This window comes from Somniosus microcephalus, chromosome 14 (assembly GCF_052327205.1).
Source record: "Somniosus microcephalus isolate GS21.2 chromosome 14, FLI_Smic_1.0, whole genome shotgun sequence".
Taxonomy (NCBI): domain Eukaryota; kingdom Metazoa; phylum Chordata; class Chondrichthyes; order Squaliformes; family Somniosidae; genus Somniosus; species Somniosus microcephalus.
This window is the reverse complement of record NC_141000.1, coordinates 114,759,810-114,784,679: the sequence shown is the minus strand read 5'-3', so window position 1 is coordinate 114,784,679 and position 24,870 is coordinate 114,759,810. Positions and strand designations below refer to the sequence as shown.

Genomic DNA, 24,870 nt, shown 5'->3' with positions numbered 1-24,870 from the left:
GGTCCATCCGCAAGAGAAGAGGTGATGGATCTCCATGCACAGATGCAGGAGTCTCTGGCAGGTTTTGTCTCCAGGGTCGCTGCGAGTGTGGAGCGAATGGAGGAGTCCATAGTGACCATGAGCAGAGCCTTTGTGGAGTCATTGGCGCATGAACGCATCACCATGGAAAGGTTGGCAACCTCCATGCAGGAGATAACTCGCCAGGGTACGGAAAACATGGTGAGTGCTCATAAGAGAATGACATCTCTTGAGGAGCGTTGGCCATCTGTTGAACAGAGAAACCAGATCTTCATGGAAGTCCTTCTGAGTAGGACTGCCAGTGCAGAAACGGGTCCCACTGGCCCCCTAAAGCACAGCAAGGTGCTCTCAAGCCACTTCCAAGCGCTGGCCCCTTCTGGCCTGTGCAGCTTCAGGTGAGTGAGCAGCAGCCTGGTGCTCCTGGTGCTCATCCTGCTGTTCCTGGTTCTGCTGCTGCCGCCTCTGCTGTTGGAGATCCTCTAATGCCAGGAAGGGAAGGTACCAAAGGCCTCCCATGCTTCTGGCAGATGCCTCCGTTGAGGGGGCGCTGAGTTAGGGTGGTGAGAGGGGCTTCCCAGGAGCTCACACTGGAGAAGTGTGTGAGGCTCCAACTTTCTACAGCTGCTCCTAAGGCTTCAAAAAGTTCCCCCAAGCCTTGATCAACAAGGTCCTGCAGCCTGCAAATGCTGCCTATTTAAATCTCTTCAGCCCTCAGCGACCTGCTGCTGCAAGCAAGCAAGCCAGCTGTTTTCACACCAGCTCTCATCGGCGGGGTTCCCCGCAGGCGTGTTTCATGTGGGGAAAGCCCCAAAGTCGCAACGGCCCCGGAAAATCTTCCTTAACAAGGTGATCATTGGTGATTAGTGCTCCGAGCAGTCCTGCCAGCGGCGGCCGGGACTGAAGCGGGGCGCGTGGAAACGGCGGTCCGAAAGTCGGACGGGGCGGGGAATCAGGCGGGGGTGTCCCGACCCGCTTTTTCGCCAATTTTCGGCCCCCGGCCGCATGAAAAGCCGCCCAACGGCAGCCAGAAAATCGGGGCCAAGGTCTAGGCTCAGTGGGAAACTGGTGGGCAACCTGTCAAATCCAAAAAGCTGGAAAAAAAGCATTGATAAGTGGCCGTAAACAAGCCACTAATCATTTTAATTGCCTCCCCCGCCGCTGTGTGTCGGGTCTGCTCAGCGCAGACGACCCGACATTTAGTAAAGGCGCGTGGCAGCGGGTTTACAGCAGGGTCCCGACCCACTGGGGAAAAAAAACACTTTCCCACCCGACCCGCCACCGATCACGCCCACTGACCCCCCACAAAATCCAGCCCCAGGTGTCCCTGACCCTCCTTAACGGGATAATGGCTGAGCAGACCAATCACAGCTTGATCTTTTATCACAAGTTTTAATCGTGGGTTTTACTTGTTACGACCCTATGTCACATCAGCAGGAATCCTATTAACTCTTCTCTTCAAAGAAACAAACCTCTTATCTACAAAGATTTGACAAGTTTTTGGCCAATTTCTCAGTGCTCCTCCCTCACTTTCCTTCCTCACCTCCCCGCTCACTCCTCCTGTTTGCCTCCGCCACCCACCCCCGCCCCCCACCCTCTAACCCTAATTGATCAGAAGAATTTGAATTGTTCTTGATCACCCGCGTGCAAGTCTATCGGACATCAATTAATTGTGTGTGTAAAAATAAGACAGAGAGGAATCACGAGTGGAATGATGTAACAGATCATCTCAGTCAAGTAGAGGACATGCACCCAAAATGTCAATTTGTCTCTTCTCACTAAAGACGCTGCCTGACCTGAGGACTGTTTCCATTGTTTTCTGCTTTTAATTCAGATTTACAATATCTGCGCTGTGTTAATTGTTTTTAACAGGTTTTGAGGAGGCTTTTGAGGTTGAGGAGAGAGTCAGTCAGACAGAGGGGCTTAGAAAACGAGCAGGGGGACTGCGATGGCCGCAGGCTTTACAACTGATAGTGGAGCAGGGGGAAGGGAGGCAAACGGGAGTCCTCAAAAGAGCAGAGGGTGCAAGCTGGGATAGAGAGAAAGAGGGGGCAGTGGGTGAGGCAATGGGGTGAGGGGTAGATTTGAGGATAAGGATTTTGAAATCAATGCATTTAGGAAAGGTGCTTTATCAATGTAAGTTCTTTCTTCCTAACCCACCTGGATAAGACGCCAAGCGAAGAGTGAAATTTGAACATTGAGCGCTGGCATTATCCAATAACCAAGAGTCTGGTTCTTAACTAGTAACTGAGGGCACCATTATAACCAAATTATTATCCAGTAAATTGAGCATTTGGACAAATATGAGCTGATCAGAGAGGGACAGTATGGATTTGTAAAGGGCAAGATGTCTAGTGAAACTAGTTGAATTTTTTGAGGAGGTAACAAACATGGTAGATAAGGGAGTGTCTATAGATGTTATTTATATGGGCTTCCAGAAAGCATTCGACAACGGTCCAAATAAGAGGCTGTTAACAAAAATGAGGGTGCATGGAATTGAAGGCTTGGATAGGGAATTGGTTAGGAGCTAGGGGACAGAGTGTAGGGATAATGGGTCAGTACTGCAATTGGCAGGATGTGTCTAGTGGTGTCCCACAGGGATCTGTACTGGGTCCTCAGCTTCTCACTATATTTATAAATGACTTGGATGAAGGGCTAGAGAGCCGTATATCAAAACATTGCAAAGGGTCATTGATAGATTAAGTGAGTGGGCAAAACTGAGGCAGATGAAGTTCAATGTAGGAAAGCATGAGACCTAAGAACGATAGATCAGAGTATTTTCTAAATGGTGAGCAGCTAGGAGTTGTGGAGGAGCCGAGAGATTTAGAGGCCCAAGTACAGAAACCACTAAAGGCAAGTGGACAGGCACAAAAAATAATTAACAAGGTTAATGGAATGTTGGCCTTCATCTCAAGAGGGCTGGAATACAAGGGGTGGAAGTTACGTTACAGCTGAACAGAGCTCTGGTTAGACCCCATTTCGAGTAATGTGTTCAGTTCTGAGCACCGCACATCAGGATATATTGGCCTTGGAGGGGGTGCAGCGCAGATTCACCAGAATTATACCAGGGTTCAAAGGATTAAATTATGAGGACAAATTCCATAGACTAGGCTTGTATTCCCTTGAATACAGAAGATTAAGGGGAGATCTAACTGAAGTGTTTAAGATGATCAAAGGAGTTGATAGGGTAGATAGAGAGAAATGATTTCCTCTGGTGGGGCAATCAAGAACCTTAAAATTAGAGCGAGGCCATTCAGGGGTGATGTCAGAAAGAACTTCTTCATATAAAGGCTCGTGGAAATCGGGAACTCTTTCCCCCAAAAAGCTGTTGCTGCTGGGTCAATTGAAAATTTCAAAACTGAGACTGATAGATTTTTGCTCAGCAAGTATTACAGAACCAAGGTGGGTAGATGGAGTTAAGTACAGATCAGCCATGATCTAATTGGATGGTGGAACAGGCTCGTGGGGCTGAATGGCCTCCTCCTGTTCCTATGTTCCTAGCAAATGAGAGTGTTGTTATAAACTAGTAACTGAGGCACCGTTATTATTGAGCAACTGAGAATGCTGTTATTACCCAGGAACTTTAAGCACTGTTATTACCCAGTAAGTGGAAGCACTGTTATTACCGAGTCTCTCATGATGCTGAGGAAAGTCCTTTTGAAGAGAATGCAGAACTGGGTCAGGCAGCTGGCGGAGAAGCTATGGCAACCTTCTGAGGGAGACGGATCCTGGAGAACAGAAAGAAAACGCTCAGCTGTGTTTGATTATTATTCCCTGCCACTCGACCCTTGGTTCCAACCCTTCATTAGAACAGGGACTGTTTAACAAGACAAGGGATGATGTGGCTCAGAAATGGCATTCCCTTCCAGTCCCACCATCAAACAAGGCCAGGAGAGGTACAGAGATAGGGCTTGTGATTCCATGTGGTAATAAACCCTGTGATAAATCAAACTAATTTCCATACTTAATTCCAGTGCTGTCTGAGTCCAACACAGTGAAAATGTTGGTTTCTAAGCAATAAAAATAAATCACTCGCCCTATGTGTCACATAGGTTGGTTATAACATAAAGTTCCCTCTATTCTGCCCCAACGTCAGGGCAGCTCCCTCTACTGTACAAGATATTATCACACCAGGTATCCTCTCTGTTTGGGATTGCGACTCAATGTGAGTTGGAGTGAAGTCAGGAGCAGTTTTACACTGTGGGCTCATGCCCACTGGGAACTGGATTGTGCCTGCTCAAATTAACGTAACACTCATAAGCAGCAATGGGCTCTATTTATATCAAATGATTTAATAGATTTATTGGTCCTATAGCTTTTTCCCTTGCCTCTTCACTCCTCGAGACCAGGGGGTCAACATGTAGGGATCAGGTCCTTCCGCACCACCGTGCAGTTGGCATCATAGTACCCCAACACAATGTGCCATTGGGGCATCACAAGTACAAGTTATACAGAAATTTAATTTAAGGGGTGGATGGGTGTTTTTGTCTACAAGAAAACAGAGGTAATAGTTCACACTTCCTTCCTCATATCATTACTAAGCAATACTGATAGAGGTCTAGGAACAGGGCAACAAATAATTGAAGGCTATTTGACTGAGGGTTTTGGGCGGTGGGGGTGAGGAGACCAAAAGAGTGAATGTACTGAAACCTTTCTAGTAATAAATACTTCACTGTTAGGGGCGACCGTACCTCGACAGATGGCCTGTGCCAGAGGAAAGGATTCAGCTCTTGCTCTCCGTTTTCATGTGGCTTGCAGTCGGAGTCGCACTTCCCATCCTGCACTGCTTTCACCAACCTGGGGTTCTGCTCGCCGTACTCACCAGACGCGATCTCCATCACTATGGAAACAAGCGTGACGCGTTAGCATGTGACACCATCTTGTCTCACGCGAGAGAATCGATTACGCTTGCAGCTGCTACAGCGAAGAGGCAGCTGACTGTTGCCAGTGACCAATATTATTTTTCTGGAGGTTAAATTCTTCCTGTTATTAATTTTAGTGAAAAAGCCATCGAGAATGCCAAGTGGGATTTGGTTTCTAAATCTGGCTAAGCTGGGCTCTCTCTTGGCCCAGGACTCGCCACTAGAACTCCCTCCGGCCACATTCTTTATTAACACTCGGGCCCCAATAACTATGGAGAGACGGGGAGGTTACAAGGGAGGCCAAAATCAGCCCAAGAACCCAGCAAGGCCGGGGACACAGAGGTCCTGCGATCTTAACGACAGGACCTCATTGACATCTTGTTGTTCTGTTTCCCACATAGCAGCCGGCCAAATAGATGGCCTGGCCAGCGACTGGGAGGGAACACCAGTAGCAGGAGGCCGTACCGTGGAACCTTGGGGATGGTCCCTCCTCGGGAGAGAGGCCGCGATCAGGAGGGGGGTGAGAGGATGCGATCAGGGCTGGGGGGCAGGGATGCAATTGGGGTTGGGGGGAGGCTGGAGATTGGGGCTGTGGGGAGGCTGGGGGAGGCTGGAGATCGGGGCTGGGGGAGCCTGGAGATCGGGGCTGGGGGAGGCTGGAGATCGGGGCTGGGGGAGGCTGGAGATCGGGGCTGGGGGAGGCTGGAGATTGGGGCTGGGGGGAGGGGCTGGAGATCGGGGCTGGGGGAGGCTGGAGATCGGGGCTGGGGGGAGGCTGGAGATCGGGGCTGGGGGAGGCTGGAGATTGGGGCTGGAGATCGGGGCTGGGGGAGGCTGGAGATTGGGGCTGGGGGGAGGGGCTGGAGATCGGGGCTGGGGGAGGCTGGAGATCGGGGCTGGGGGGAGGCTGGAGATCGGGGCTCGGGGAGGCTGGAGATCGGGGCTGGAGATCGGGGCTGGGGGAGGCTGGAGATCGGGGCTGGGGGAGTCTGGAGATCGGGGCTGGGGAGGCTGGAGATCGGGGCTGGGGGAGGCTGGAGATTGGGGCTGGAGATCGAGGCTGGGGGGAGTCTGGAGATCGAGGCTGGAGATCGAGGCTGGAGATCGGGGCTGGAGATCGAGGCTGGAGATCGGGGCTGGGGGAGGCTGGAGATTGGAAACTGCACTGTGGGAGCCCAATTTAAGTGTGTTAATTCCACCGTTGAGAGGTGGGACACTTGAACGCCCCAATATCCGCCAGCATGTTTGGGTTGCATTCTCCGTATTTAATTGTTAACCCGCCCCCCCCCCACCCCCATCCCTGACCATCTCCCGTCCATCGTGGGGGGTATTAGGCCTAGGTGTCCAGCCATGGCTCAGTGCCTCTGAGTTAGAAGGTTGTGGGTTCAAGTCCCACTCCTCTAGAGACTTGAGCACAAAATCTAGGCTGACACTCCAGTGCAGTGCTGAGGGAGTGCTGCACTGTCGGAGGTGCCGTCTTTCAGATGAGACGTTAAACTGCCCTCTCAGGTGGACCTAAAAGATCCCACGGCACTATTTCGAAGAAAAGCATCACATGCTGTGTGTAACATCAGTTCATACCAAAGTCGGCAGGGTTGTGGTAGGTCGGACAGTGCAGGCCAATCTCCTTGAGATATGGGACGAGGCTGCAAACATTTCCACGGTAGATGCACTGCCCCTGGCTTAGGACGTAGAGCTGGATAAAACCAAAAGGAAAGCAATACATGAATAACAGGCATTCCGCACCCTGCCAAGTCTCAGTCACTGGGACTGATCATTACTCATTTTGGGTTAAAAAGTGTAGCCTATTTTGTTCCGCCTCACTCCACCTATCTTAAATGGGTTTGTGATCTGTGTTGTTTTTGCTGATCATGAATCTCCTGTAATTCTCCACACGTTGACAGTTCTGCCCCAATAACCCATGAATAGCATGGAAAAGATTAGCAAAAGTAAATGTGGGTCCCTTACAGGCTGAGACAGGAGAAATTATAATGGGCTGGATTTTGTCAGTGGGAAGCTTTTGGAGGTGCTTGCCGGCTTTCAATCCCGCCTCCATCAGCTTCTGGCCAACCAACGGGATTTCCCCCTGATTGACCTTGTTAAGCCCGCCCAGTGGGCCCAGCAGGCCAATTAGGGGGAAGTCAATGACAGCACGTCAACGTCTGACGTGCCGTCTTTCAAGATTTGTTGAAAGAAGAAATGTCAGCATTTGACAGCTCTGTGAAGCTGTCAAACACTGACATTCTGTGTAGTTTGATGAGTCCTTGTGTTCAGGACTCATCAAACATTTCAGCTTTACGGAAATCACCTGGCTGTTGGATCGGAGGATCCAACAGCCAGTCTGTGAAATCTACAATGAAGATGTTGGGGACTCTGGCTCCACAGCGGCTGAAGGCTGGAGGCAGAAACAAAGGTAAGTGAACATTTTCTAACACTTTACACTCACCTTACATACTTACCACTCCACACTTGCACCCATCACTCACCTCTACATTGCACTTTCAGACCCCGCAGACCTCCTACTCATCTCCTCCACCCTGGCGGGGTTCCCCGAGGTCGAGAAGCCTGCACTCGGGAAGGTAAAATGGGAATAATCCTATTTTCTGCCTGTTAACTACCTGTTAATAAGTTTTAATCCCTTTCCCGCCTCGAGGAGACGGGACCCGGGGCAGGACGGCTTGTCGCCTCCTGGCAAGAGGGCACGGAGGCGGGATGGGGGCGGGTTTGCCAGCCACCCCCAAATTCTGCAACTTTACCGGCAGTCCCGCCTCCATACCCGCCTCCTCGGGGCTGACAAAATCCAGCCCTTTGTGTCTATCTTCGCGGAAGAAGGCACAAAAAACTCCCAGAAATAGTAGGGAACCAAGGGTCCAGTGAAAATGAGGAACTGAAAGAAACTGGTATCAGTAAAAAAATAGTACTAGAGAAATTAATGGGACTGAAAGCCAATAAATCCCCTGGACCTGATGGCCTACATCCTAGGGTTTTGAAAGAGGTGGCTAGAGATAGTGGATGCATTTTACCTTCCCAATTGGATTTCTTGGTGACTATCTTATATTGATGGCCTCTAGTTTTGCTCTTCCCCACAAGTGGAACCTTTCTCTCTGTATCCACTCTATCAAAATCTCTCATAATTTTAAAGACCTCTATTAGGTCACCCCTCAGCCTTCTTTTTTCCAAGAGAAAAGAGACCCAGCCTGTTCATCCTTTCCTGATATTGATACCCTCGCATTTCTGGTATCATCCTTGTAAATCTTCTTTGAACCCTCTCCAGTGCCTCTATATCCTTTTTATGATATGGTGACCAGAACTGTACGCAGTACTCTGAGCGTGGTCGATACAGGTTTAGCATAACTTCCCTACTTTTCAATTCTATCACTCTAGAAATAAACCCTAGTGCTTGGTTTGCTTTTTTTAATGGCCTTGCTAACCTGCATCACAACTTTTAGTGATTTGTGTATTTGTACTCCGAGATCCCTTTGTTCCTCTACCCCACCTAGACTCGCACCCTCCAAGTGATAAGTGACCTCCCTATTCTTCCTACCAAAATGTAATACCTCACATTTATCTGTGTTGAACTTCATTTGCCAATTATATGCCCATTCTGCAAGTTTATTAATGTCCTCCTGTAACTCGTTGCAGTCCTCCTCAGTATTATCTATCCCCCCCCAATTTGGTGTCATCCACAAAATTAGAAATTGTGTTTTTGATTCCTACGTCTAAATCATGAATGTAAATTGTGAACGGCGGTGGTCCCAGCACTGATCCTTGTGGAACATCGCTACCTACCTTCTGCCACTTAGCTACCCTTTACTCCCACTCTCTGCTTTCTGTCCTGAAGCCAACCAGCAAACCAATCTGCTACTTGTCCCCTGACTCCACATTCTCTGACCTTGTTCATCAGTCTATTATGGGGTACCTTATCGAAGGCCTTTTGAAAATCTAGATGAATTACATCTACTGCATTATCATTAACTACTCTCTCTGTTACCTCTTCAAAAAATTCAATAAGTTGGTCAAGAAAGACTTTCCCTTTTGAAATCCATGTTGACTATTCATTATTATATTTTTGGTTTCAAGATGTTCTTCTATTCTCTGCTTTAGTAAGGATTCCATTATTTTTCCCACCACCGATGTTAAACTGACTGGTCTATAATTCCCTGGACATGTTCTATCCCCCTTCTTAAATATCGGTATTACGTTAGCTATCCGCCAGTCCTCTAGCACTATATCTTTTTCGAACGATTTATTAAATTTGCGTAGTAATGCCTCTGCTATCTCTTCCCTAGATTCTGTTAAAATGCGTGGATGCAATCCATCCGGACCAGGGGTTTTATACTCTTTGAGTTTGATTAATTTATTAATTTATTTTATCACCTTTTTTTATTTTAAATGCACTTGACTCATTACTAATCTCATCATCCAATGTCATGTCCACCTGTTCTATCTCCCTGGTAAATACTGAAGCAAAATAATTATTTAATATTTCTGCCATCTCTCTGTCATTACCTGTAGTATTGTCCTGACTATCCCTTAATGGCCCTATTCCCATCCCAAACTTCCTTTTTTTATTGGTGTGCCTATAAAATATTTTACTATTTTGTTTTATGTTCCTTGACAATTTAATTTCATAGTTCCTCTTTGCCTCCCTAATTATTTTTTTGACTTTTCTCCTAATTCTTTCGTATTCTCTCTTATCATGTACTCCCCTGCTGTCTGTGTACTTAATGTATTCCTCTTTCCTAACCCTCAATTGTTCTCTTATGTCTTTATTCATCCATGGAGTCTCATTAGTGTTTAGCTTGTTCTTTTCTTTTAGCGGAATATATTTTTCCTGCACTCTGTTGAACACCGTTATAAATGTTTTCCATTGCTGTTCCACATCGTTGTTTGCCAATATTGTTGCCCAGTTTCGTTTCCCAAGTTCTATTCTCAGCCCCTCAAAACCAACTTTTCTTCAATCTACTAACTTGGAGTATTGTGTACAGTTTTAGTCTCCTTACCTACTTGCCATAGAGGGAGTGTAGCGAAGGTTCACCAGACAGGTTCCTGGGATGGGGGGATTGTCCTATGAGGAGAGATTGAGTAGACTAGGCCTATATTCTCTAGAGTTTAGAAAAATGAGAGGTGATCTCATTGAAACTTACAAAATTCTTACAGGGCTTGACAGGGTAGATGCAGGGAGGATGTTTCCCCTGGCTGGGGAGTCCAGAACCAGGGTTCACAGTCTCTGAATAAGGACATTTAGGATGGAGATGAGGAGAAATTTCTTCACTCGGAGGGTGGTGAATCTTTGGAATTCTCTACCCCAGAGGGCTGTGGAGGCTCAGTCGTTGAGTATATTCAAGACAGAGATCGATAGACTTTTGGATATTAAGGGAATCAAGGGATATGGGGATAGTGCAGGAAAGTGGAGTTGAGGTAGAAGATCAGCCATGATCTTATTGAATGGCGGAGCAGGCTCAAAGGGCCGAATGGCCGACTCCTGCTCCTATTTCTTATGTTCTTCTGTAATCAATACACCGAAGTGCCCCATCCCTGCAGAAATGGCTGCGAATGGATGCAAGACACCAAACTTTTCAGCCGCGATCTTCCTCCAGCCACCACGTCACCTCAGTGGAAATCGGACGGTGCGTTTTTCGCATGCACCCAACGTGACCTAAACTTCACTGGTTGTCCTGGGTTCAGCCAATTTTCACGTGCCGGACAGCTCTGGAATCGCCGCTGGCTCAAATATGGGGTGGGTGGGGGGAGTGCTGGGGGGCAGGTTGTTTGCACTGCCGTCGGCCTTAAAGGCCAGTAGCAGAATAAATTCAGAGAGTGATTCTGGTCTGGTGACTGCTGTCTGAAAAGGCAGCCAAATGGCCTCCAGCTCCCACAGTGTTCTAAGGACGTTGCTTGCTCTCCCCGTGCAGTCCCTGCAATCTGAGGGCACAGTTCCATAACTCCAACCACCCAGTTTCCAAAGGTGGTCTTCACAGCTGGATTCCACCCAGCGAAACCCCTACAAAAGGATTCAGAAGGCATCGCAAAATCATTTACCGAGTATTCAAATGATCCCGCCCGCTGTGCTTTCCATTTAATGATGTCCCTAATGCCCCAGATGCTGGTGCACAACAGCTGTTCAGGAAATATGGCCTCACTCCTACTCTAACTCATTCTTTCCTGGGTTCTCAATCCTGTAGAGGTCCTCCCCTCCCTCAGCCTTCCCTTACTTTCTATGACCTTCGGGCATTTTAAACCCAATCCTGTGATCTAATCTCTGATTTGCCTGATCTTCTCTCCTCTACTCTTCTCAAACCCGCCAGCTGTCCTGAAACTATGGACGGTTGGTTCTTCATCGAGCTTTCTCAATTAAGGAGAAGCTGGCGCCCAGTTGGCCTGGATGTTTGCCCGCTGTCACTGATTTGGCTACTTGTTATGAAGCGTAACTTATTCCAACGAGGCATGAGACACTGAGACACAGCGCTGGTATAAGATTCAGCAGGTCACTGCCAAAGGGATAAGCGCCACCTGCAAAACCAGCGTGCATCCCCTTTCGCTGGCACCATTCCTGGCAGTGAATCAGGGTATCAAGCCAGGAACTGCATATAAAGCAAACGTACTTAGCTGATAAAATTCACCCCTTGCTCTCCTGTAGGAAAAGATGGCGAGTCAGCAAGCAGCGTCTGCAGGGAATAGGACTGCAGACAGAGGTTTTTTTTGCGGGGGAGTGTGATACGTCACGAGCTTGTGTAAGATGGCTCCTGTCTCTCTCACTCTGGAAAGGTTCCCCGTTCTCCTGCCGGTTTGCTCAACTTTAGCAGGCAATGTTGGACCTAACTTGTAGTAATATACACGGTCATCCCCATTCCTTTAAAGGGTGATGCGGCCTTAGTGTGATGCAGACATGTGCATCACGAGCAGGATTATCACTGGCATCTGTGAATAGAGTTAACCCTTGGACTGGTGCAGCAAAGCAGCGTCTCGAGCTCCAACCTGGCCTTGCAGAGTGCGGTGGGTTCGTGATTTTCGGCTGAGGCGAGCAAATGTCAAGTGATTCCGCGTAGGCGTGGAGACAAAGCCACTTTTCTCGTCAAGCAAGGTCACAAGATGAGACTGTTCTCCTTCGCGCAGAGAAGGTTAAGGGGAGATTTAATCGAGGTGTTCAAATTTATGAAGGGTTTTGATAAGAGTAGATAGGGAGAAACTGCTTCCACCGGCAGGAGGGTTGGTAACCAGAGGGCACAGATTTAAGATAATTGGCAAAAGAACCAAGTGGAAGATGAAGAGGAATATTTTTATGCAGCGAGTTGTGATCTGGAATGCACTTCCTGAAAGGGTGGTGGAAGCAGAATCAATAGTAATCAGCCAGGATTCCCATTCCTCCAGCGACTCCTGCTGAATGCGTACGTTTGGGTGTGGAGTTAGGGAAGGACGGGCCAATACGGTCGAAATGCCTGTTCCCACTCAAGGCCAAGGCTCACACACGACGAATGGCCACTTTGCCAAACACCTACCGCAGCCCAAATCAGTGCCTTCAAGGCAGGAGTTGAGAGAATTGGAGAAGCAGAGAAAAATAAAAACACTTCTGGAGTATTTTAACATAAATTGAAGGAGCACCACTCCTGTGCAACGTTGGTGAGTGATAATCAGTCACATAAAATGCTGGGGTAAAACCACTGGAATTCCTCTCACAAATAAAGGAGAGAAAGTACATTTCTTACCTTGTCAAACAGTTCGAAAAGTTTGGCACTGGGCTGGTGTATGGTGCAGATGACAGTTCTCCCACCCTGAGCCAAGGATTTCATCTGAGAGACTACCTGGAAACAGGATGAACTGTCCAGGCCACTGCAAGCAAAGGAATGGATGATGACATTAGGCAAGTTGAAGGGTAAAGATTAGACTATCTCTTTGATAGAATAGCTTGCACTGCCCCACAGTGGGAAATCCCAGGTACAAACCTGCATCCCACCACTCTGGGACACTACCTGTCGAGTCAGGAATATGGCGAACAAGTTTGCTTTGAGTAAGCCTATAAGGAGTCTCATCTTCACGTTAATAACTCCAAGTAATTCAGTGGTTACTCATTCTGTTACATTTAGCACTTTACCTTAAAAAAGAAAGAATTTGCATTTATATAGCACCTTATCACATCTCTCAGGAGGTTCTAAAGCACTTCACACCCAAGCGAATCGTTATATTGTTAATCACAGCAGCCATTTTACATACCGCAGATAGCAAAGAAATGAGTGACCAGTTAGCCAAATTATTTTGGTGATTTTGGCCACTGGGAGGCGCACCATTCAGCTCAAAGCGCTTCTCCGCAGCAACGTCTACCAACTCCTTTCATGATTGTGCTTGGACCGGATTTTCCGAATCGGTGTTAATTCAATGGCTGCAAAATAACGCCAGTCCAAAACTGCCAGCTCGTATCTCCACCACAACCCGCACTGCTTAAACTGCCAGCTCGTATTTCCACCACAACCCGCACTGCTTAAGCTGCCAGCTCGTATTTCCACCACAACCCGCACTGCTTAAGCTGCCAGCTCGTATTTCCACCACAACCCGCACTGCTTAAACTGCCAGCTCGTATTTCCACCACAACCCGCACTGCTTAAGCTGCCAGCTCGTATTTCCACCACAACCCGCACTGCTTAAGCTGCCAGCTCGTATTTCCACCACAACCCGCACTGCTTAAACTGTATTGATTCTCTAGGCGCTTGTGTTATAATTTAGAAAAAAAAGGTACCTGGTAGGCTCATCAAAAAACATGACCGGAGGGTTGTTGACCAGCTCCAGGGCAATGGAGAGACGCTTCCGCTGGCCTCCAGAGAGGCTGCCGGTCCGAGTGTTAGCGCATTCCAGCAGGCCGAGAGCGGTTAGAATCTCCTTCACCTATCAAGAACAGATGGGATATCACAAGAGGTCAGCTAGAAGGAGGCGCACTGCGGGAAGGAGGCGCATCGCGAGGCACACTCACTAGAAGGAGACACACTGTAAGGAGGTTGGGACCCAGGAGCGAGGACGAGGCCCAGGAGCGAGGTCGGGACCCAGGAGCGAGGACGGGGCCCAGGAGCGAGGTCGGGGCCCAGGAGCGAGGACGGGGCCCAGGAGCGAGGACGGGGCCCAGGAGCGAGGTCGGGGCCCAGGAGCGAGGACAGGGCCCAGGAGCGAGGACGAGGCCCAGGAGCGAGGACGGGGCCCAGGAGCGAGGACGGGGCCCAGGAGCGAGGACGGGGCCCAGGAGCGAGGACGGGGCCTAGGAACGAGGTCGGGGCCCAGGAGCGAGGTCGGGGCCCAGGAGCGAGGTCGGGACCCAAGAACGAGGACAGGGCCCAGGAGCGAGGACGAGGCCCAGGAGCGAGGACGGGGCCCAGGAGCGAGGACGGGGCCCAGGGGCAAGGACGGGGCCCAGGAGCGAGGACGGGACCCAGGACGAGGCCCAGGAGCGAGGACGAGGCCCAGGAGCGAGGCCGGGACCCAGGAGCGAGGACGGGGCCCAAGAACGAGGACGGGGCCCAAGAGCGAGGACGAGGCCCAGGAGCGAGGACGAGGCCCAGGAGCGAGGACGAGGCCCAGGGGCGAGGACGGGGCCCAGGAGCCAGGACGAACTCAGCAGCGAGGTGAAGGCCTAGGAGTGGTGCGGCGTGGACCAGCAGCGGGATTAGGAGGACCATGCTGCAGCCTAGGAAACCCAGGCAGAGATGACCTGCAGGAAGGAGGGAGGAGGACAGTAGGAGTATGTTTGTGTGCGTGTGCTAGGCTGATGTAGCAGAGCCTGGTCTCCAATCGTCTTGGAATCCCTTGCCATTGGACCAAGACCTTGCTCTGTCAAGCCTGTGTGGTAGCTGGTGTGCAACGGCCACCCCACGTTAAAAGAATCCACGCACAGACATCTTCCACCCTTACACCCGTCTTTAATGACAATTTTGAAAACAAGATCATAAGGTAAGCACGGATGAGGAAGGACAGTCTTAGCTCATCCATCCAGATGGTGCATGAGGGGAGAACTTCCTGACAAACTGAGAATTTGAAAAAAGAAATCATTTTGTAAATAATCTATCGAGTAAGGTAGTGGAGTCACTACATAGAATTATGCTGAGTGTACAGCACAGAAATAGGCCATTCAGCCCAATTGGTCCATGTCTGTGTTTATGCACCACATGAGCCTCCTCCCTCCACTCTTCATCTAACCCTATCAACATAACCTTCTATCCCTCATGTGTTTATCTAGCTTTCCCTTAAATGCATCTCTGCTCTTCGCCTCAACCACTCCCTGTGGTAGCGAGTTCCACATTCTAACCACGCTCTGGGTAAAGAAGTTTCTGCTGAATTCCCTATTCGTGGCTTCCTTATATTGATGGCCTCTAGTTTTGGATTCCCCCGCAAGTGGAAACATCTTCTCCACATCTACCCCATCAAACCCTTTCATAATCCTAAAGACCTCGATCAGGTCACCCCTCAGCTTTCTCTTTTCTGGAGAAGAGAGCTCCAGCCTGTTCAATCTTTCCTGATTGGTATAACACGAGGGTGTTCATAATGCGGCAGAATGCTAGACTGACGTGGGGTACTCCAGGGATGAGCTACGATGAGCCGAATGTCCTTTCCTCCTCCTTGACGCTTTTCTTTTTGTCCTTTCACCATCGCAGCGAATCTGCTGCTCTGCTGGGAAGGTTTACGATGTGTCCTGTGCAAGGTCGCCAAAGTAACAAAAAAAAATGAAAACACTCGGGAGGATCTGCCTCAAAATCTCAGATGGGACTCACCATTTCTTTGCGACCTTCGTCTTTCTCCTGGAGCTTCAGGTTGGCTGAGACCTGAAACACAGCAAGCACAAAACTACAATAAGACTTGGGCAACAGCCACTGTTCTCAGATCAGTACCGAGCCAGTAGAATGAAGCTATATTGTAGAGCATGCAAACTCAACCCAATAGAAGACAGCCTCCTGACGGGACCTCACACAGCTTGCTATTCCTGCGCTCAAATGGAACCTGATGCCTGAGTTACACTGTCACTTGGCGCATCCATCATTTATATAGCACCTTTAATGTAGAAAAATGTCCCACCGCTGCCTTGGGGAAAACCAATATTGTAGCAAGGACCTGAAACAGGCATTAGACTCCTTATTTGCATATGCAAATAGCCAAACACCTGCTTCTGGCGTGGGTAAAGGACGCCTCTTGTTTGTCCTTTCCCAATATGGCGGCCAGCGCACTTCTGGTCTGAAGGGCGCGCACGCTTCCTGCCTGCCATTTTAGGGCCTTTAGGGTTCCATTTGAGCACTGTGCGGCCCAATTTTAGCCCCAGAGAAACTATATCCTCTGGTGGAGGAATCCAGAACATGGCGGCATAATCTTAAAATTAGAGCTAGGTCGTTCAAGAGTGAAATCAGGAAGTACTTTTTCACATAAAGGGTAGTGGAAATCTGGAACTCGCTCCCTCAAAAGGCTGCGGATGCTGGGGGACAGTTAAAATTTTCAAGACTGATATGGATAGATTGTTGTTCAGTAAGGGCATCGAGAGATATAATACAAAGGTGGGTAAATGGAGTTGAGGTGCAGATCAGCCATAATCTAGCTGAATAGTGCAACAGGCTTGAGGGGCTGAATGGCCTACTCCTGTTCCTATGCTCCTATGTGCAGCTCTCAGCCTAAGTAGCATCCTGCACTTTGGGCCTCATTTCCTCATCTGGGTGTCTCAATTAAAATAAAAGAAGATTCATCAGACTCTGCGAAAGCATTCAATAAATACAATTCCAGTCAGTGGGGAGCAGAGGAGGAAAGCCCCGGCACCTGGGGAGTGCGGAGATGCAAAAGAACGAGGGGAATCTAAACAATGGGGAGAGCTTGCTCGGCTGAGATATCTTTTCTCATTCTGACCTTCCTCTGCTCAGAGATGGAGCCAGCAACTAGTTGTTTTCAAATCCCTCCATGGCCTCGCCCCTCCCGATCACTGTAACCTCCACCAGCCCCTACAAGCCTCCGAGATATCTGCGCTCCTCCAATTCTGGCCTCTTGAGCAGCCCCGATTTTAATCGCTCCACCGTTGGCGGCTGTGCCTTCAGCTGCCTAGGCCCCAAGGCCTCCCTAAACCTCTCTGCCTCTCTACCTCTTTCCTCCTTTAAGACGCTCCTTAAAACCTACCTCTTTGACCAAGCTTTTGGTCACCTGTTCTAATATCCCATGTGGCTCGGTGTCAAATTTTGTTTGATAATCGCTCCTGTGAAGCGCCTTGGGACGATTTTGTGTGGTAAAGGCACTGTATAAATGCAAGTTGTTGTTATTGTTGGTGTTGCTGTTGTACAGAGTCACCGCATCATAGACCTACCATCATTGCCTCCTGAACAGTGAGGTGAGGGAGCAGCATGTCATCCTGCATGATGTAACACGACACTTTCCGGAAGGATCGAAGATCTCGAGGGTGTCCATTAATCAGGACCTGGCCTTTCATTCCGGTTTCTCTACATTAATCGCAAAAATGAAGGTAGATTGGTAAAGAGTAGCCACTGAAGAAGTATTATTTGCAATAAATATCTTTTCTCACAGGATTTTTAATCTCACTGGAAGTCAGCACTGGGAACAGAATGCTCTTGCACATTTTCATCCCCGGTCACGAACAGCAGTGACTGGATGCAGAATAAAGTTCCCTCTACTTTGCTCCAACAAGGACCCTGAACTCTTAACCTCAATCTCTGAAGAGACTTCCCCCTCCCACGTTCCCCCCGCCCCGCACCCACCCCCTACTGCTTATGGTCGGCAACTCTCCAGGATTGTTCTGGAGTCTCCGGGAATTAAAGATTAATCTCCAGGGCACTGCTGCGAGCGACCCAGGAGAAAAGTCACAGGGGCATTAAATAAATTCTTTGAACACTTATCTTTATCAGTTATTAAAATATTGGGGGGGGGCGGGGAAAGACTGTTTGACTGACAGTCAAGCACCATCCAACCGAATAACGAAGAGTCTGTTCGCTTTCCAATTGGTCGTGGGGAAGATGGCGCGCCGTGAGGATCGACATGTCAGGTGACCAATGGCGGTTGGAGGAGGGAGGTCATGTGATGAAACCTTGACGTAAGAAAACTACTAGGCACTTGGTCTAAGCGTTAAACAAAGCTTTAATCAACTGTTTTACAACATGGAGATCTAGTTGTGTCCTTCACTAGTTCCTGTAAAAGAGTGTCCTGAGCAAGCTGGGCCCATGCCCGAGTATTTATACTTTTCCTGGACAGCGCCACCAGCAGGTCACCCAGTCATAAGTCATTTCCACATGAATGACAAGATTCATGTCAAACCTCCTGGAATACGTCCAGCCAGAGTTTGGCAACCCTACCTACTGCACCAATGTGACATCTCCACTTCCTACACCAGCCATCGCTGTAGCCTCTCTGAGATTGGCAATCAGTGCCAGTTTGGTGCCCATGCCCATTAGGAGCTGAACGGACGCCACCTCACCTCATCTGACGTTAGGGCCTTTTACCTGTCAGCAGAGAGAGGAGACTTTCACCCCAGAGGTGAAAGGCCAGTGGAATAGCCCAATGCACCACCCAACCCCTCAACATAACACATCTAACAGCACAGATACACCTATTGTAAAATGTAGTGTGTAAATCACACGTCCATAAGTGTTTTATATATTCTCTTGTAAACATAAGGGAGCAACTAATATTTTATGTAGGCCGAGTTGGAAGGCAAATTGAACAAGAGTTGTTGACTGTAAACAAAATTCATGCACGTGAGCTTTCACTTCAGATCCACCTACTTTTTACAGCGACAGTATTTTAAAAAAAAATTAAATTTCTTTATGGGATCTGGGCGTCGCTGGCAAGGCCAGCATTTATTGCCCATCCCTAATTGCCCTTGAGAAGGTGGTGGTGAGCTGCCTTCTTGAACCGCTGCAGTCCATGTGGTGATGATACTCCCACAGTGCTGTTAGGTAGGGAGTTCCGGGATTTTGACCCAGCGGTGATGAAGGATCGGCGATATACTTCTAAGTCAGGATGGTGTGTGACTTGGGGGGGAACTTGGAAGTGGTGGTGTTCTCATGTACCTGCTGCCCTTGTCCTTCTAGGTGGAAGAGGTCGCGGGTTTGGGAGGTGCTGCCAAAAAAGCCTTGGCGAGTTGCTGCAGTGCATCTTGTAGACGGTACACACTGCAACCACGGTACGCCGGTGGTGGAGGGAGTGAATGTTTAAGGTGGTGGATGGGGCGCCAATCAAGCGGGCTGCTTTATCCTGGATGGTGTCGAGCTTCTTGAGTGTTGTTGGAGCTGCACTCATCCAGGCAAGTGGAGAGTATTCCATCACACTCCTGACTTGTGCCTTGTAGATGGTGGAAAGGCTTTGGGGAGTCAGGAGGTGAGACACTCGCCACAGAATAACCAGCCTCTGACCTGCTCTTGTTGCCACAGTATTTATGTGGCTGGTCCAGTTAAGTTTCTGGTCAATGGTGACCCTCAGGATGTTGATAGTGGGGGATTCGGCGATGGTAATGCCATTGAATGTCAAGGGGCGGTGCACTTAATACAAGCCATGGCCTGTGTAAGCTCCGGAATTCCCTCCCTAAACCCCTCCACCTCTCCACCTCTCTTTCCTCCTTTAAGACGCTCCTTAAAACCTACCTCTTTGACCAAGCATCTGCCCTAATATTTCCTTATGTGGTTCGGTGTCAAATTTTGTTTGATAATCGCTCCTGTGAAGCACCTTGGGTCATTTTACTATGTTAAAGGTGCTATATAAATGCAAGTTAATGTTGTTGTTGTAATAATGTGTGACATGAATCAGTCATTCATGAAAGACTTATGAAATAATACTGAGCGGCCTGCGGGTGGCACTGTCCAGGGAGGGTATAAATACTCGGGCACGGGCCCAGCTTGCACAGGACATTTTGAACAGGAACTAGTGAAGGACACAACTAGACCTCCATGTTGTAAAACAGTTGATTAAAGCTTTGTTTAACGCTTAGACCAAGTGCCTAGTAGTTTTCTTACGTCAATGCGGTGACATCATTAGCACCCCTGGCCATCCACAGGCCTTTGTTCATTTTTTCCCCCCTCCTTTCTTTCTCCCTCTTTTGAAATCATTGCCTCCTTTCCGCCGCGTGGCCTATGCAAATGCTGGCAGTCCTTGCGCTTCCTCAGTCAAGTGGTCATTTCTGATGAGTGAGACCAGAGAGTGAGGGCTGGCAGGTTATTCGACAGCATAAGGCATCACCGTCTACCCATAACACGTGCACTTTCCAGCAGGGATCACTGGATAGTGATCAGGAGACAGGTTCTGTGTGCAGCATATTTTAAGGAAAGTACAGTAGTTGTAATGTTCAAATAATTGCTGGGCTTCTCATCAATACAGTTCGACTGGCCTAGTTTCTTCTTACCTGTACCCTGCCAGAATATTCATGAGCGTTGACTTTCCAGCTCCCGAGGGACCCATGATAGCTATGAGCTCTCCACTGCTAAACTTGCCTGAGATGCCCTTCAGTAAAGTCTTGTAGCCTATTAAGGCAGAAATATATGGAACATGAATGTTAATACACTTAGATATTTAAAACAAATTGGTTAATTTGTTCCTTTTCAAGGTGATAGATGGCAGTGCTGGAACACTTATCTATGTTTGACACCCAGTGCCGGTATCAAGCACTTCCAGGTCTGGTAGAGCACAGGTCAGCTGCAGAGTACGAATATACAAAACTGACAGGCAGGAAAAGACCAGCTGCTCTATCGAGCCTGCCCCACACTCGCGATGCCTGGCACACTGTGACTTGGCACTTCCTATCCCCTCCCCTCCCCGCAGCCATGCAATTTCCTGGAAGTGGCGAAAAAGCGAATTTTAAAAATCCACGGCATTTTAAGGAGGAAGAAAATCTGGAAAATTCCTCTCCAATCCCCACAGGCGATCAAAGACTAAAGCTCCCCCTTCCTCTACCCCGACAGAGGGCAGGAATTCCTCTGTGAGCTATCTGTAGCAAAATCGTAAACTTATTCCATTTTTAAGCAGGTCACCAATTCATAACACAACCAAAAAGAGAAAAAGACTCGCTTTTCTATAGCACCTTTCACAACCTCAGGATGTCCAATGCACTTAACGGCCAATGAAACACTTTTGAAGTGGAGTCACTGTGCTAATGTAAGAAACGCAGCAGCCAATTTGCGCACAGCAAGCTCCCACAAACAGCAATGTGATAATGACCAGATAATCTGCTTTAGTGATGTTGGTTGAGGGATAAATATTGGCCCAGGACACCAGGGATAAATCCCCTGCCCATCTTCAAAATAGTACCATAGGATCTTTTACATCAACCTGATAGAGCAGACGGGGCCTCGGTTTAATGTCTCATCTGAAAGATGGCACCTCCAGACAGTGCAGCGCTCCCTCAGCACCGCACTGGAGTGTCAGCCGAGATAACTCAAATGTCTGGCTAGGGCTTGAACCCACAAATCTTCTAACTCAGAGGCTAGAGTGCTACCACTGAGCCACAGCTGACACCAGGTTAATGCCTACGTTAAAGTAGCTGACAGAAGAATGCCATATGAACGCACTGGGCTGGGTTTTATGAATGGAGATGTGTTGGAGGTGGGACTGCTGCTTGCCGGGTTTCAGTCCCGTCTCCATCCGCTTCTGGCCAACCAGCGGGATTTTCCCCTGATTGACTTGTTAAGCCCGCCCAGCGGGTTCAGCAGGCCAATTAGGGGGAAGTCAGTGACAGAGCACGTCAACGTATGACATGTCATGTGTCAAGAATTTTTGAAAGAAGAAATGTCATCGTTTGACAGCTCTGTGAAGCTGTCAGACACTGACATTCTGTGTAGTTTGATGAGCCCTTGTGTTCAGGACTCATCAAACCTTTATACTTTGCAGAATTCAGCTGGCTGTTGCATCGGAGGGTGCAACAGCCAGTCTGTGAAATCTACAATGGAGATGTCGGGGACTCCGGCTCCACAGCGGCTGAAGGCTGTAGGGAGAAACAAAGGTAAGTTAACATTTTCTAACATTTCTAACATTTTACACTCACCTCACATACTTACCACTCCACACTTGCACCCATCACTCACCTCTACATCGCACTTTTAGACCCCTCCAACGCCCGCAGACCTCCTACTCACCTCCTACACCCCGGCGGGGTACCCCCAGGTCGAGAAGCCCGCACTTCAGGACGAAAAATGGGGATAATCCTATTTTCTGCCTGTTAACAGGCAGTTAATAGGCTTTAGTCCCTTTCCCGCCGCCAAGGAGACGGGACCCGGGGCGGGATGGCTTCCTGCCTCCTGGCAAGAGGGCACTTTCCCGGCAGTCCCGCCTCCATACCCGCCTCCTCAGGGCTGGTGAAATCCAGCCCACTGTGCTTGTACACTAATACCGGCAGTAATTTCCAGGTTGTAGTGCCGATGACATCATCAGATCCCAATCTTCGTATTTAAAGAAGGACCCCGCTGGGTGTCCTTGCCACCTGCTTAAATAGAAGACAGCAGGAACGAAGAGGGAGGTCGGCGTGTAAATCTCCAAGCTGATTTTAAGTGCCTCCCCGCCTGGTTTTTGCTGGGAGTGTTGGATGAAAATCACCCGGAAGTGTCACCCACTCAATCTACCCGTCTCCCCCCACCAATCTCCCACCCGTCTCCCCACACACGCCCTCACCCCTGTCCCCCTAATAATGTCAAGATCAGACATTTGACTTGTGCAGGATTTGCAGGTGTCTGCTGTGGCTCGATTGGTAGCACCCTTGCCTTTGAATAAGGAAAGCTGTAGGTTCAAGTTCAAGCACGGTGGCATAGTGGTTAGCACTGCTGCCTCACAGCGCCAGGGACCCGGGTTCGAATCCGGCCTCGGGCGACTGTCTGTGTGGAGTTTGCACATTCTCCCCGTGTTTGCGTGGGTTTTCTCCGGGTGCTCCGGTTTCCTCCCACACTCCAAAAATGTGCGGGTTAGGTTGATTGGCTATGATAAATTGACCCTTAGTGTTAGGGGAATTAAATACGTGGGGTTACAGGGATAGGGTGGGATATGTGTTGGTGTAGGGGTTACGGGGATCGGGTGGGATATGTGTCGGTGCAGGCTCGATGGGCCGAAATGGCCTCTATCTGCACTGTGGGGTTTCTGTGATTCTGTGAAGTCCCACTCCAAAAACTTGAGCGCATAATCTAGACTGACGCTCCAGTGCAGTGCTGAGGGAGTGCTGCACTGTCGGAGGTGCTATCTTTTGGATGAGACATTAAATTGCAGCCCCATCTGCCCTCTCAGACAGATGTAATGGATCTCGTGACACTGTCTAAAGAAATGCAGGGGAGTTATCTCCATTATCCTGGCAAATAATTATCCTTCAATTATTAATACCTATAAACAGATAATCTGGTCATTATTTCATCGCTGTTTGTGGGATCTTGCTGTGTGCAAATTGGCTGTTGCGTTTCCTACATTACAACATGACTTGGCTTCATTGACGGTAAAGCACTTTGAGACATGCTGCAAACATGAAAGGTGCTATATAAATGCAACTCTCTTTTTTTGTGACTTAAGACTCCATCGCATGGTAGATCACTCAACAACACAATCATTTCATTACCATAGCAACACAGCATCTTTGAAATTTTTCACAATACAGTTCTCATCAGATGAGGAGAAAAAATAAAAATCCCAGGTGCTTCATGGCCGAAGTAAATGGAAGGCCACTGGGAGGTAGAAGAGGAGTTTGAGGAATATGAAGAAACTGCAGACACAAGTTCGGCAGCCTTGTGTGAACAACAAAGAACAGTGTCAAAGTTTCCTTCAGCAGCCAGGGACGCCCAACAGTTTAAGATACCGGCCCGCTCGGCTGTAGATTATACAGAAAAATCCAATTAAGCCGTGACATCCTTTAATCGCTAGGCCTCAGCCAGTCAGCTACAGGTTTACTAGAGTTCACTGACCTGCTTGTTTTCAGCACAGCTTGTGCACTAGCTCGTTCTCGCTGAATAGTAAAGGATTGGCTCAATGACTCACACTGTATACACAGTGAGTTGTCGAACCATATAATTCAAGAAGGTCCCAGATTTGAGCTTTACTTGGTGCTTGTTAGCTGTTCTCAGCCGGGGGCTGTGGCGAGGGCGTATTAAAAAATAGCCTCAGCTTGCCTCAGTTATGGAAAAAGACTTACATTTATATAGCGCCTTTCACAACCACCAGACGGCTCAAAGCGCTTTACAGACAATTAAGTACTTTTGGAGTGTTGTCACTGTTGTAATCTAGGAAACATGGCAGTCAATTTGCACACAGCAAGCTCCCACAAACAGCAATGTGATAATGACCAGTTCTGGTCACCACATTACAGGAAAGATGTGATTGCACTAGAGAGGGTACAGAGGAGATTTACAAGGATGTTGCCGGGAGTAGAGAATCTTAGCTGTGAGGAAAGACTGGATAGGCTGGGCCTGTTTTCTTTGGAACAGAGGAGGCAGAGGGGAAACCTTATTGAGGTGTATAAAATTATGAGGGGCCTAGATAAAGTGGATAGAAAGGACCTATTTCCCTTAGCAGAGGGGTCAAAAACCAGGGGGCACAGATTTAAAGTAACTGGGGAAAGATTTAGAGGGAATTTGAGGGTAATTTCTTCACTCAGAGGGTTGTGGGGTTCTGGAACTCACTGCCTGAAAGGGTGGTAGAGGCAGGAACCCTAACCACATTTAAAAAGTACTTGGATGTGCACTTGGGATGCTCTAACCTGCAGGGCTACAGACCAAGAGCTGGGAAGTGGGATTAGGCTGGATAGCCCTTTGTTGGCCAGCACAGACATGATGGGCCGAAATGGCTTCCTTCCGTGCTGTAACCTTCTAAGATTCTATGAGATAATCTGTTTTAGTGATGTTGATTGAGGGATAAATATTGGCCAGGACACCAGGGATAACTCCCCTGCTCTTCTTCGAAATAGTGCCAAGGGGTCTTTTACATCCACTTGAGAGAGCAGACGGGGCCTCAGTTTAATGACACATCTGAAAGATGGCACTTCTGACAGTACAGCACTCCCTCAGTGCTGCACTGGAGTGTC

At 48.7% G+C, this 24,870-nt stretch overlaps 1 protein-coding gene across 1 annotated transcript in view; it reads right to left on the bottom strand.

Moving 5' to 3' along the window:
* The window catches only part of LOC147107866 (ATP-binding cassette sub-family G member 1), a 56,207-nt gene that overhangs the window by 9,836 nt on the left and 21,501 nt on the right, over positions 1-24,870 (bottom strand). The window contains exons 3-10 of the mRNA XM_086007233.1: positions 20,230-20,347; positions 17,188-17,320; positions 15,626-15,676; positions 13,609-13,754; positions 12,584-12,707; positions 6,459-6,573; positions 4,707-4,855; positions 3,642-3,743 (exon numbers count right to left, since the gene is read on the bottom strand). Of these exons, the coding sequence (XP_085863359.1) occupies positions 3,642-3,743; positions 4,707-4,855; positions 6,459-6,573; positions 12,584-12,707; positions 13,609-13,754; positions 15,626-15,676; positions 17,188-17,320; positions 20,230-20,347 (938 nt within the window). The remainder of the gene's footprint in view (positions 1-3,641; positions 3,744-4,706; positions 4,856-6,458; positions 6,574-12,583; positions 12,708-13,608; positions 13,755-15,625; positions 15,677-17,187; positions 17,321-20,229; positions 20,348-24,870) is intronic.